This window comes from Octopus bimaculoides, chromosome 22, assembly GCF_046866305.1.
Source record: "Octopus bimaculoides isolate indiv1 chromosome 22, ASM4686630v1, whole genome shotgun sequence".
Taxonomy (NCBI): domain Eukaryota; kingdom Metazoa; phylum Mollusca; class Cephalopoda; order Octopoda; family Octopodidae; genus Octopus; species Octopus bimaculoides.
The window spans coordinates 29,232,588-29,247,587 of NC_142949.1; the positions used below are offsets into that span (position 1 = coordinate 29,232,588).

General features: G+C 41.4%; 2 protein-coding genes across 3 annotated transcripts in view; one reads left to right on the top strand and one right to left on the bottom strand.

Annotated features, from left to right (window-relative positions):
• Positions 1–4,347, bottom strand: part of LOC106867412 (WD repeat-containing protein 91) — a 35,286-nt gene extending 30,939 nt beyond the window's left edge. For both annotated transcript variants that reach the window (XM_089339962.1, XM_089339961.1), the window contains exon 1: positions 4,200–4,347. In XM_089339962.1, the coding sequence (XP_089196088.1) occupies positions 4,200–4,322 (123 nt within the window). In that variant the 5' untranslated portion in view covers positions 4,323–4,347. The remainder of the gene's footprint in view (positions 1–4,199) is intronic.
• Positions 4,348–12,636: 8,289 nt separating this feature from the next.
• LOC106867414 (glycine N-acyltransferase) overlaps positions 12,637–15,000 on the top strand; it is a 12,167-nt gene continuing 9,803 nt past the window's right edge. Inside the window, exon 1 of the mRNA XM_014912283.3 lies at positions 12,637–12,858. Coding sequence (XP_014767769.1) covers positions 12,778–12,858 — 81 coding nt within the window. The 5' untranslated portion in view covers positions 12,637–12,777. The remainder of the gene's footprint in view (positions 12,859–15,000) is intronic.

Genomic DNA, 15,000 nt, shown 5'->3' on the forward strand with positions numbered 1-15,000 from the left:
TTACTGCACCATTATTCTTGCGTGCATTGCTTCAAGGCAAAAGTCCATACGGATTGTCGTTTGTTTGTTTGTTTTCGGAAAATGGGGGGGGGGGGAGAGAGATAGGTGGCATTTTTAATCGCTTCAATCGAATCCTTCAGTACATGACTGGTGTATATTTATTTTATCGATCTTGGAAGAGTTAAATCGACAAAAGTTAACCCCTGTAAGAGCTAAACACAGAACGTAAAGGGAAGTAAGTCTGTAATTTAAAAAAAAAAAAAATTCCAACAGCAGGTGCATGGGTAGCAGGCCTAACTCCCACTAACAAAATCAACAGCAACAACTACACAGTTGGAAGCATATGCAAATGACCGTGATTTACACAATGCCGAGAGGTCATTGTTATCTAGGCCTCCACACACACACACACACACACACATATATATATATATATATATATACATACGTACATACGTGCGCACACACAGACATACATATGTACATGCGCACGTGATGCCGTAACCTAACAGTGGCTATTTTAAAATATAGTGTTAATGGGAACATTAATTATATATACACACATAAACAAGTGTGTGTGTGTGTTTAGTCACGAGAATGCTATGACATCAAACTTATTGGTCTGGCATTGATAAACTAATTAACCACCACCACCAACACCACCATCATCACTTTATCTCTCAGCCTACATATCTATCCGTTTCTCTATCTATCTATCTATCTATCTATCAGTACGTACGACCGTAATTAACCGAATTTATCAAACGCAAACAAGAAAGATTATTGGGAAGAGCTGGCTAGAGGTAAGAGCCATATCTCCTCTCTTAAATGGCACAATATTATCGCTAAATAAATAACAAAAAGAAGACACATTGTACAACTTGTTTTGTCATAAACTAGGTGTAAAGATACGTGATGATCACGGTTGGAACGCCTTCAATAACATCTCTGCTGGCCAATGGTTAAACAATAACAATACAAGTTCACCAGTTGTTAGAACGAGCAAAAAAATCTTCCTCAAAGCATGTCTTGCTGTCTTAAAAATAGCAGAAAGCAATTTGGATAATTTTGTCCATAAATATCCTGAAATAAGACGGTATGGTCACGGCTGGGGTGTCATCGACTCTAAGTCCGTTCGATTAGGATTGCCCTGAGACTAAACAATATAAATGAAATTCACAGAACAAAAAACAAAGACAAGAGTATAAACAACAAACAGGTGTATTAGTTTGACGCTCGGGAAGTTGAGAAAGTCTTTTAAGTTTCGAGCCTACGCTCTTCAACAGAAAGGAACATGAAGAAATAAATAGAGAGAGAATAAAAAAAAATTGTGAAGTGTTCGTGTTTATGTATGGAAGTAAAAGGAGGAACAGGATATGTATATTGATGATCCATTTGGCATACAAAGTTTTGCAAGTGTGTGTATGTGTGTGTGCACGCGCGCACGTTTTGTTTCACTAAATTAGACAGCTAACAGTCAACAAAATATATTTCATTCGTCAAATCTGGTCGGCAACAAGACAAGACAGAAAATGTCATAAATAAAGATGAATGTAGTGGAAATGTGTCTGTGACCTTTGTTGTATCAATATACGTACGAGGGGTGCTGAAAAGATCCTGGATTTGGGTAAAAGAAAATACTAGCGGTTCAGTTAATTATGATTTTATTAAACGTATTTCCCTCTCAGATTCACACACTTATTGCAGCAGTCCTTCAGTTTTTCTAAGCTCTGTAAAAGAACTCGGAAGGTTGGGTCTCCAACCAGGCCCTTCGCGACACCCTTAATGCCAGGAACTTTTCAGCATCCCCTCATATTTCTACTGCAAGTCACTTGTTTCTGTCAGTTTGTCATACTCTAACTTCTAACCTCTCATCACCTGGTACAAAGCCACCTCCTTCAATACCACTCCACCTCTCAAAGGATCCTTGTCCTGCAAGTTACTTGGTCACCTCGCCAGTGCTGATGCCATGTAAAAAAACCCACCCAGTCCACTCTGTAAAGTGACTGGCGTTAGGAAAGACATACAGCAGTAAAAAGGACATGCCAATGCAGATGACGCAGTCCCCAGGCTTACCAGCTTCGGTCACCCCGTCCAACCCATGCCAGCATGGAAGGCGGACGTTAAATGATGATGATGATGATGATGAGTAGTATCAAACAAACAGAAAAACAACTGCATATATATAACGGTATGCGTGTATGTATATGTGCGTGTTGTGTTGTGTGTGTACATAGGCGCAGGAGTGGCTGTGTGGTAAGTAGCTTGCTTACCAACCACATGGTTCCGGGTTCGTTCCCACTGCGTGGCACCTTGGGCAAGTGTCTTCTATTATAGCCTCGGGCCGACCAAAGCCTTGTGAGTGGATTTGGTAGACAGAAACTGAAAGAAGCCTGTCGTATATATATATATATATATATATATATATGTTTGTGTGTCTGTGTTTGTCCCCCCAACATCGCTTGACAACCGATGCTTGTGTGTTTATGTCCCCGTAACTCAGCGGTTCGGCAAAAGAGACCGATAGAATAAGTACTAGGCATCCAAAGAATAAGTCCTGGGGTCGATTTGCTCGACTAAAGGCGGTGCTCCAGCATGGCCACAGTCAAATGACGGAAACAAGTAAAAGAGAGAGAGTATGTACACGTGTTTTGAGCCTGGAAAATTGCAGGGATACTACACAGCACGCTAAATAACAGACTCGTCCGATTAGTGTAATGCCGGATGCATGAAATCTATAGTAGCTTATATTTAAATTCCGTGTTTATTAAATGATGTACGTGATTTGGAGTGTATCGTGACACTTGCATAACATAACAGAAGATCTTTGATCATGCCGCTTATCAAGCTAATAATACATACACGGAAATATATATTTAAATATGTGAGTAATCATGTTGGCTTAGATACAAACAACGGGACTTATATACACCCTTAATCAAATATATACACACTCATCTTATATATATATATATATGTACACACATGTACATAGAAATGCACGTCTATATCTAAGGAAATATCATTATCACTGGTATACAAATGTATAACTGATTCCGTAACTAGAGCCAGTTTGTTATTAAATTGTTAATTATATATATTCTTTTTCCTATTCACATCACCAAATATATATATATATATATATAGCTATATTATTATTACTGACAGCGGTGTGTTATAAATATATTTTTGTTTATGTTCAATAAGCATATTTAACTCGTGTAAATGTATGATAGATAGATATGATTAGATAGACAGATAGCTAGACAGACAGATAGATAGATAGATAATCAATATGTGAACGAAACAAGGATAGATCATAAGAATCAGTCATTTGGATCCAGGATTTACAAATTTAAAAAAGAAAAAAAAAACAGAAACAGGATGCATTGAAGACAACACAAGGTGTTTTAATAACAACTTTGAAGTGGTTTAGACGTACAGCAAGTTAATTACAGAATAAAAATTTAAAAGGAACAGTTAGGATTAATATAATTCTAAGACATCTACAGGTGTATGGTGGTGATACTATGCAACAGAAATCGTAAAAATTATTAGTAAAATAGCACTGGATGTGGTGATGGTAGAATCAAAAGAAAAGTGATAGGTAGGGGTACAAGCACACATATCAAAAGTATACACTCGTTATATAATGAATATATATATATATATATATATATATATATATATATATATATATATATATATATATATATACATATCTATATACATATATATATACATAAAATTTATTAATAAGGGTAGAAATTGGTTAGATGATTCGGCATCTATTTCTAGCATATAGGAGTATACTTTTGCTGGTCATTCCCCTTATTTTTGTATATATATATATATACATATGTGTGTGTGTGTATCGTTGTGCAAGTATAGTGTTATGTTGTTTTGTTGAAATGAGTAGCTGTGGTGGGACAGATTGCAATTGATTCGGCCCCCCCTCCCAAGGTTTTAGCACGAGAACCCAAGAAAAAGCCAGCTGCAATCATTATGACTAACAATAATAATAATAATAATATCATCCATAGAACTGGAACCGAAGCGAAGCGAAACCGAAACCACCACCACCACCATCATCATCATAATCGTGATTCTTCACATCAGCAATTAGTAGCAGCAAGCAGGTGCTCGACATCAAAGCATTACGGGGTGTACATATTAGATATATATAGACATGTGCTTACCCGAAGTCCTTTCTCTTTCTCATTCTTCAGTTCCAACTCAAATGCACGGAAAGAAGAAGTGAGGCCTCTCTGTAAAAGATATTCTTTTACCAATTCGTCGACGTGAGTTGCTGCGGCCGCCATCTCAGCGACTGCAACGCCCTCTATTGGAGTCGCTTCGCTATACACACCGACTCCCTCCCTCTCTCTTACTTTCTTTCTGCTTCCCTCTGTGTGTGCGCGCGCGTGAGTATATGGCTCTCTCTCTCTCTCTCTCTCTTTCTCTCTCATTATTATCTTTTCTCTCTTTAACTTCTGTCCCGTTATCCTCTCTCTCTTCTTTCTCTCTCGTTATCCTCTCTCTATCTTCTCTCTCTCTTCTTTCTCTCTCGTTATATTCTCTCTATCTTCTCTCTCTCTCACTCTCGTTATCCCCTCTCTATCATCTCTCTTTCGTTACCCTCTCTATCTATCTCGTTACCCTCTCTCTCTCTCTCTCTCGTGACCCCCTCTCGCTCTCTCCCTCCCTTTCTCTCCCCTCTGGTTGGTTGATGACAAATCTATTACAAGCCTTCTCTTGTACTTTAGCTGTGGAAACTCTCATGATTAAAGAAAGAATTTCACAAGGCGGAAGATAATTGCCGATAATTACCGTTATTACTATTATTGTTTAGACCGAAATCAGCACAGAGTTATGACCAAAGTCGCTCCAGCCACGGCCATTACATCTATTCGAATATGTATATTTATACAAGATTACCCCCTTACACGACTTTGTTTCCTCATAACTTTCAGAAAAATGCATATATTTTAATGAAAATTCCATCAATACCTTTCAGACTGTGTAAATTGCGATTATATTGGAAATTAACGTGCAAGTGGTTGAGCACTCCACAGACACGTGTACCCTTAACGTAGTTCTCGGGGGTATTCAGCATGACACAATGTGACAAGGGTGACCCTTTGAATTACAGGCACAACAGAAACAGGAAGTAAGAGTGAGAGAAAGTTGTGGTGAAAGAGTACAGCAGGGTTCGCCACCATCCCCTGCCGGAGCCTCGTGGAACTTTTAGGTGTTTTCGCTCAATAAACACTGACAACGCCCGCTCTGGGTATCGAAACCGCGATCCTATAACCGCGAGTCCGCTGCCCTAACCACTGGGCCATTGCACCTCCATGCTCATCCTGATACACATCTACGAAATGGAACTTGAAATTTTGAAAAAAAAAAAAAATTTGACGTGTGTCAGTGTGTGTGCGCACCTCTAGATAATTTGCGGCGTTATTCTACAGGAACGCCATATAGTGTTCTTTTACTTGTTTCAGTCATTTGACTGCGGCCATGCTGGAGCATCACCTTAAAGCCTAGTACTTATTCTTTCGGTTCCTTTTGCTGAAGCGCTAGGCTATGGGGAGATAAACACACTAGCAACGGTTGTCAAGCGATGGTGAGGAAGACAAACAAACACACACACACACACACATACACATACATACATACATACATACATACATAATGGACATTTTTCAGTTTCCATCAACCAAATCCACTCACAAGGCTTTGGTTGACCGGGGGCTACAGTAGAAAACACGGAAGATTTTCAGATTAACGCCCGCACGATTTCCACTAGGGTGTTAGGGTTAGAGTTTTAGGGTCAGGGTTAGGGTTTTAGAGTTAGTTTTAGGGTTTAGGGTTAGGGTTAGGGTTTAGGGTTAGGGTTAGGGTCAGGGTTAGGGTTTTAGGGTTAGGGTGTAGTGAAACTACCTATCGTCTCTAACACCTCGATCGCCATTACATACAAAACTACCTACCGCCATTAGATACAAAACTACTATCGTCATTCTTCTCATTTAAATATAAATAAACGCGGGCGTAGCAGAGAACCCATTCCTTGTCATCACGTGACTGATTAATATTCGAAGCGGCAACTTCTTCGAACCGTTCCCGCCAGAACGCAAACTGACCAATCACGGCCCCTAATAAGGTCACGTGATAGAGTATTAAACTGAAGCATTCGGGAGCCGATAATTCGCCTTAAATAGATCAACTCATACCCAACAAATTTGTCTCGGTTCAATTTCTCTTAGAGACTGTTCCGTGTACCACACGACAGCAGCAGCAACAATCAGCCAGCGACCACTTCAACAGCTTCGATGACCACCGCCGTCGCCACATTCAGCAACAAGAGTCTACGACTACTGACCAGCATCATCGTCATGACCAACACGATTACTACCAAGCAGCCTCTACACCACCAGCGTCAACACGACTTACTATGTACACCAAACCACCGCGGCACCTCTCTCTCTTCGATTCTGTTAGGTGACTTAGCTTCACCACGATAATAAACAGACAAGAGATTTCAGCCTGCGATAAACGTGTCCTCAAGGCCCTGGCATCGAAGCCAAAACACAACTAGGGATAAGCTCTGCCAAACGACGAACATCTGTATAACAAGAATCACGGCCCGGCATCGATGCCACTACATCACAACTAGTGATCAGCTCTGCCACACTCAGCCTCCTCACTTTCACATACAGAACTTTTCCTATAGTGTACTAAAGAACTGGTATAACTGCACACGTGTTACTGACTCTTTCTATATGCTGTAATATCTCACATACACACACATGTATCACTCACATACACACTTTTCTTTGTACGACGGCCTGTCTTTGATTATGTTATTATATGTCGCATTCACACTCTCACACAGACATACATCTTTAACGCTACAATAAATATCTCTGTTATTCATCTAATACGGTTGTGGTCTTTCATTACTGGTCATCTAGGTTATTGTCGTATAACATATTTTGTATATCATCTTTGATATATATTTTTTTGTGTTCGACCGTGTGACGCGTTTAAATAAAAGGAGTCCTCTGTTTTTCCATTCGTCACCATTTCTCCTTTTTGAGTTCGCACGGTCGTTCCCTACAATTGGTGACCCGGTCGTTCCCTTACAAGGGTTTTAAGGTTAAGGTTAGGGCTAGGGTCAGGGTTAGGGTTTTAGGGTTAGGGTTTAGGGTTAGGGCAAGGTTGTTTTATGGAAGACCAGCAGTCACCCATGCATACCAGCCTCCCCCTCTCCATTTCAACAGCTGAGTGAACCAGAGCAATGTAAAATTACGCTTAAGAACACGGCACACAGCCCAGTCCGAGAATCGAACTCACTACCTCATGATTGACCAGGGGATTGCACCTAGAAAGTTCTCCTCCAAGACACAAGTCCTAGCAAGGTTGTTTATGGAAGACCAGCAGTCACCCATGCGTACCCCCCCCCCCCCACGCTCTGCATTTCAGCAGCTGAGTGAACTAGAGCAGGGGTTTTCAAACTTTTTGACTTGCGGACCCCTTTATATTTCGGGCTTTACCTTAGGGACCCCCTTATAAACGCTTATGAAATTTATACATAAGTATTTGCTTAAAATAACATATTTTTACATTTATTAATTAACAGTATTTAACAAATAGGTTTATTGTCAATTAAAAGATTTCGATAAAAAAACATATATAAAATCAAATTGCCCATAAAAAGTATTTGTTGTCCACGGACCCCCTGTCTTGTCCTTGCGAACCCCCTGTGGTCCGCGGACCACAGTTTGAAAACCCCTGAACTAGAGCAACGTGAAATAAAGTGTTTTGTTCAAGAACACGGCACACAGCCCAGTTCGAGAATCGAACTCACTACCTCATGATTGTGAGCCCGACACTCTAACCACTGAGCCATGTGCCTTCAAAGGATGAAAGGCCAGGTCGATCTCGGCGGAATTTGACCTCAGAACATGAAGACGGACTAAATGCCTCCAAGCATTTCGTCCGGCGTCCTAACGATTCTACCAGGTCGTCGCCTTGGTGAGATAGTACTGGAATTTAAGCAACACTTACCCCCTTTGTAACTATGTAACATTAAATTAATTTCTGCAAGTTGGCAGAATTGTTAAGAGGTCGGACAAATTTTTAGCGGTATTTCGTCCCTCTTAATGTTCTGTGTTCAAATTCCGCCGAGGTCCAATTTGCCCTTCATCCTTTCGGCACCGTGGCCGATAAAATAAGTACCTGTTGAGCATTGGGGTCCATGTAATCGACTAAAATCCCTCTCTCAAAGTTTCAGCCTTCTTGACAATCTTAGAGATCTGGTTTGTCCATAATGTCCAGATCACGTCTTTCTCTTTTTAATTTGGAGTAAATGTTGTTCAGCTCCCTACTTAGTAGCAAAATTGTGAAGGAAAGCATGTTGTTTTGCTCATCATCATTTGACTCTTAAGGTCTTTAAGATTTTTATAGTCCCAGATATCGCGATCATTTGTAGTGTATGAATTAAGCATTTGCGTTCTTTCCCCAAGAACCCAAGTTCAGCCATAGTTTGTTCCAAATGGGTATGTATGTATGTATGTATGTATGTTGTGTGGTAAGTAGCTTGCTTACTAACCACATGGTTCCGGATTCAGTTCCACTGCGTGGCACCTTGGGCAAGTGTCTTCTACTATAGCCTCGGGCCGACCAAAGCCTTGTGAGTGGATTTGGTAGACGGAAACTGAAAGAAGCCCGTCGTATATATATATATATGTATGTGTGTTTGTGTGTATATGTTTGTGTGTCTGTATTTGTCCCCCCAACTTCGCTTGACAACCGTTGCTGGTGTGTTTACGTCCCCGTAACCTAGCGGTTCGGCAAAATGAGACCGATAGAACAAGTACTAGGCTTACAAAGAATAAAGTCCCGGGGTCGATCTGCTCGACCAAAGGCGGTGCCCCAGTATGGCCGCAGTCAAATGACTGAAACAAGTAAAAGAGTATGTATGTACGTAAGTATGTACGTAAGTATGTATGTATGTATGTACGTAAGTATGTATGTATGTATGTATGTATGTATGTATGTATGAGTGTGTGTCTGAGCGTGTGCTACGCAGCAGACGACTGACTAGTTAGTCAAGGAAAAGACAACAGTTAAAAGGTCGGCTATTTTAGAGTTTGGAAACATGGACTAAAAAAACGAAAATAACTCACACAAAGAACACACAAAACAAAGCAAAACAAAAGAAAACATTGTTCAAAGTCTGTGAAGTGAAGACAAGTTTATATACATCATATTGTGTGTTACACGCATGATACGCACGTTCTACACACGTTTATCCACGCGTTACACACACTGATATATCATTACAAACATTTGTTCATTCTTGTGTGTGTGTTGGCACTGCGTCGCTTACGACGTCGAGGGTTTCCAGTCGATCCGATCAACGGAACAGCCCACTCGTGAGATTAACGTGCAAGTGGCTGAGCACTCCACAGACACGTGTACCCTTAATGTAGTTCTCGGGGAGATTCAGCGTGACACAGAGTGTGACAAGGCTGACCCCTTTGAATTACAGGCACAACAGAAACAGGAAGTAAGAGTGAGAGAAAGTTGTGGTGGAAGAACACAGCAAGGTTCGCCACCATCCCCTGTCGGAGCCTCGTGGGGCTTTTAGGTATTTTCGCTCAATAAACACTCACAACGCCCGGTCTGGGAATCGAAACCGTGATCCTATGACCGCGAGTCCGCTGCCCTAACCACTGGACCATTGCGCCTCCACTGTACATTCTTAATCTTATACTTTCCTCTTACTCCACAAACGATACCACCCTTCCCACTATACCTTCTATCCTTTCGTTGTTCCTTTCTCCGTTCTCCCTCCCTCCCTTCCTTCGTTCTTTCCTTTTTATTCTAACCTTTTCTTTCTCTTTATCCTTACTTCCTCGCTCAGTTCTTTCTTCCTTCCTTCCTCCCTCCCAGTGGTTAGAGCAGCGGACTCGCGGCTTCGATTCCCAGACCGGGCGTTGTGAGAGTTTATTGAGCGAAAACACCTAAAAGCTCCCCGAGGCTCCGGCAGGGGATGGTGGCGAACCCTGCTGTACTCTTCCACCACAACTTTCTCTCACTCTTTCTTCCTGTTTCTGTTGTGCCTGTAATTCAAAGGGTCTGCCTTGTCACACTCTGTGTCACGCTGAATCTCCCCGAGAACTACGTTAAGGGTACACGTGTCTGTGGAGTGCTCAGCCACTTGCACGTTAATTTCACGAGTGGGCTGTTCCGTTGATCGGATCAACTGGAACCCACGACGTCGTAAGCGACGGAGTGTCTCCCTCCCCTCTATCCTTTCGTTGTTCCTTTCTCCGTGCTCCCTCCCTCCCTTCCTTCGTTCTTCCCTTTCTATTCCAACCCTTTCTTTCTTTTTATCCTTACTTCCTCGCTCAGTTCTTTCTTCCTTCCTTCCTCCCTCCGCTCTATCCTTTCTTCCTTCTATCATTCCTCCGTCAATGCTTCCTTCCCTTCTTGTCTTCTCGCTCGCTGTTGCATCATCTCTCACCGCCACTCACTCGCTATTTCTCTTCTCTCCTTCACTCATTATATTGATCTCTCACTCTCCCTCTACCTTTTCTCTCACCACCTCCTCTATATTGACCTCCCCTTCTTTCTCCCTATCCTTCTACCCTCTCTTTATGTTCCGTTTACACTTCTACTACCCCTCCTGCTTATACTCTTTTCTCCTCCCCTTCCATCGTGCACACACTCGCCGACCTTTCTCTCAAATTCGGTAAAACGTCCAAAGAAGTACCTTCTGGTGTTTACTTAAGGTCCCTTCATGTTCTTCGTTCAAATACCGTCCACGACGAGCTTGCTTTTTTTACCCTCCAGGGGCGGATAAAATAAATATCAGTTAAATACTGAGATCGATATTATCATACTCTTGAAAGCTATGTATGTGTGCATGCGTGAGTGTGTGTGTGTGTGTGTGTGAGAGAGAGAGAGAGAAAGAGAGAGAGAAAGAGAAAGAGAGTGAGAGAGATGTAGTGTGTGTGTGTGTGAGAGAGAGATGTAGTGTGTGTGTGTGAGAAAGAGAGAAAGAGAGATGTAGTGTGTGTGTGTGAGAGAGAGAGAGAGAGAGATATGTAGTGTGTGTGTGTGTGTGTGAGAGAGATGTAGTGTGTGTGTGTGAGAGAGAGAGAGAGATATGTAGTGTGTGTGTGTGTGTGTGAGAGAGAGAGAGAGAGAGATGTAGTGTGTGTGCATGTGTGTATACACAAAGATGTTATCAAATGTTATACAATAAATGGGACCCAAATAGACTCGTTTAAATGCTCTGCTTAATGTTATCTCAAGAGATCCGTGATCACAATAAACGGATACCCCTAATATGCTAGAAATAGACCACATGGTAATAAATCGATATTTATTAATATCTGATTTTTACCCTATGTTATATATATGCATACATAAATGCATGCTTACTTTATAGACAGGTGTAGGTGTATCCGTTTATTGTAATCATACGCGTGTAGACACCCCTCACGTGTTCTCCCATTATAATCTCTTTGAAACACACACACTCATACCTTTCTCTTCTGTTCTTTCTCACCCTCTTTCTTTTTTACTCCCCTCTACACAGTTCTTAGTCTATCGTTTTCTATCTGCCCGTTAGTCTTTCTATTTTAATCTCTTCCCTATAACTTATACTCTTTCTTTCTTACTCCCTCTCTATCATTACTACTCTCTCTCTCTCTCGTTTTCACAGACACACGCATTAACACAAGCACATATATTTATAGACACACACACACATACACACAACATTCTGTCTTCCTCTTTTTCTCTTCTTCCCTCATTCCTTTCGTCCTCCCCCCCTATCCTATCTACGCTTACTTACTTTAGTTCCTCCTCCTCTTCCCTACTTCTCCTACACCTCCTTTATCTTATGATTTTTGTCTCTTATTACCCCTCTCTCTTCTTTCTGTCTCTATCTTTCATCCCCCTCTTTCTTCAGCTATCTTTTCTCTCTCTCTCTCGTCCTCTCTAATTTTTTTTATCGTCCCCCTCTCTCTCTCTCTCTCATCCTTTCTCTTTATCGCTCTCTCTTCAGCTGTTACTTCTATTTCTTTCGCCCCTCTCACTTTATCTCTTACGCTCTCTTTATTTCTCACTTCACTCTTTCGTTCCTCTCTTTATTTATCTCCTCTCCCTCTCGCTACCCTCTCGTTTTCTCTTTAATCCAGCTTCCTCTCATGTTACACTTTCCTTGTCTCTTCTCTTTCTTTCATCCCTCTCCCTTTATCTCTTCCTTCCCTCTTTCTTATCGCCAACTCTCTTTATCTCTTCTCACTCTCTCCTTCTCCTATCTTCATCTTTTGCTTCCCTTTCTCCTCTCTCTCCGTATCTCTTACTTTCCTTTTTCCTTCTCCCTACCTTTTCATATCTCTTCTCCTCCTCCTCCTCTCTCTCTCCCCATTTCGTACCAACCAGTTCACTCTATTCCTTCTATATTCTACTCTGTCTCTCTCTGTTTCTCCACACTCTGTATATATCTATTCTCTCTCTGTCTGTCTATTCCCTCTCGCACTCCACCCGTCGTTCGCCCCCCCCCATTTCTTTACATAACTAAAAACATCAGAAGGACACGACATGGCCATGTAGCTACCAACCATCCAGCCACCCACAGATAACATTCATTTCCTCATACATAGATTCTACTCGGGCATTCTTCCTTCTTTCTCTCTGCCCCGTACACAACAAGACAAACTTTTAGGACAACCAAAACATCCAAACGGCTATGAGATGATGTACAAAGTATTAACACAAGATCAATTAGTACAGCTCCATGCTACCCTTAAGGAATCGCTACCCGGAACTGCCAAGGTAATGCTTCATCTATCTATCTATCTATCTATCTATCTATCTATCTATCTATCTATCTATCTATCTTTCTATCTATCTATCTACCTACCAACCTATCTATCTATCTATCTATCTATCTATCTATCTATCTATCTATCTATCTATCTATCTTTCTTTCTTTCTTTCTTTCTTTCTTTCTTTCTTTCTTACCTTCACTTATCAAACGAGTTGGAGTCTATTTAAATACTAGGCGAGCCCATACGATTTAAAGGTATTTCAGCCGTGACCATCCAGTCAGTTTGTATTAATATTGGTGAGCGTGTCGCTTGGAAGATTTAGTTGCCATTTCTAGCGCGTCGACCGATCAACCGTCCAGAAAGAAGCACCTTGCTATTTGTTGATCATTGTTAATTAACGTCACATCCACGACACACTGTAATTATAGTTGTAGTTGTAGTAGTAGTAGTAGTATTTACAGTAGTATCAGTGGTAGTAGTAGTGGTGGTGGTGGTTCAGACCGATAAGCAAAGGCGTTCCAGTTGTGACCATCCCGCTTTGTTGATTAATGCCTTCAATAACACGCAATATTTGTGATCATAGTAGTGGTAGTGGTGGTGGTGGTTGTTCAGATCTAGCTCAGTCCTAATCGAACAGATTTATGATAAGCAAAAGGCATTCCAGTCGTGATCATCCCGCCTTTTTGTGTACAAGAAATAGGGACTACATTTTCCTACGTGTCCCTTTTTATTTAGTTTTTTTTCCCCCTTCTATAAATAGGGTTCTCTTACAAATTCTTGCTAATCTCGCAGAGCTCCCTTGTCGGCCCCAGAAAACGGGATCTGTTTAGTGCTCCAGGTGGACCCCGACGAAGAGCAGATGTAATCAAAGTTATGCCATCCCATCCGTGGCCATCGCAACCTTTTCGTCTGATTGTGTGTAACCAGGACTTCCATTATTCCATGTCCTTCCTTTGTATTATTAAACCTATCGTTCCAAGGAAATTTTGGCTCCTATTTCCTGACAGGTCTCTGAGGGACGAACTTGGGGCCTCTAGTACTTTGGTCGTGGATAATATCTGGCACCAGCACCTCGATGTTTTTCTCTATCAGGTTATTGATGTAAACGTCCCAAGGTGACTGAAATCGCACAGTTGTGTGTGTGTGTTTGTGTCTGATTGTTTTTATTTGTTTCAATCATTGAACTGCGTCCATGCTGGGGCACCGCGGTGAAGGGTTTGGTCGAACAAGTCGATCCCAGTACTTGTTTTTTTTTTTTTAACCCAGTACTTATTCTATCCGTTCTTTTTGCCGAACCACTATGCTGTTACAGGTTCGTAAACACACCAACACCGGTTTTCAAGCGGTGGTCGGGACAAATACAACACAAACATTATGTATGATGTATGTATATATGTATGTATGTATGTTGTGTATGTATGTTTGTATGTATGTATGTAAGTATGCATGTATGTATGTATGTTTGTATGTATGTATGATGTATGTATGTATGTACACGATTTCTTTTAGTTTTTATTTATCAAATCTATTTATAAGGCTTCGGTCGACATGGACACGCACCCATGTATGACATAACATAAATCTTAGATGCTTTCTTGTATACAAGCAAAGCCATTTGCTAGAAAGAATGGTTAATATTAACCGAAAGAATCATTAAAACGAGTCATTGGTGACGCAATGTGAGGGCCTTGCATGACCCTTGAGACCCGCGAAAGTTTTGCCCATTCGATTACCTAAAGCATAACTGTGCTGCCTGAAGAAATAGCTGCCATGCCTTTTCAATCCTCCAACTGAGAGACACACACCATTCTACACGTTGCACATGTTCTGTTGTGAACAATAGCCACATCACATTTTACCATGGGTAGATTCCTGAGTTCTCTGATGGCTGTCCAGGTCCGCACGACCCAAGCACCTCTTCCTACAAACCACACACACACACACACACAAAAAGCAACACTCCCTCATCCTCCACAGGTTCATTCCTTCTAAGCCTCAAATATTGTCTCTCTTGGCACTCCGTCGCTTACGACGTCGAGGGTTCCAGTCGATCCGATCAACAGAACAGCCTGCTCGTGAAATTAACGTGCAAGTGGCTGAGCACTCCACAGACACGTGTACCCTTAACGTAATTCTCGGGGATATT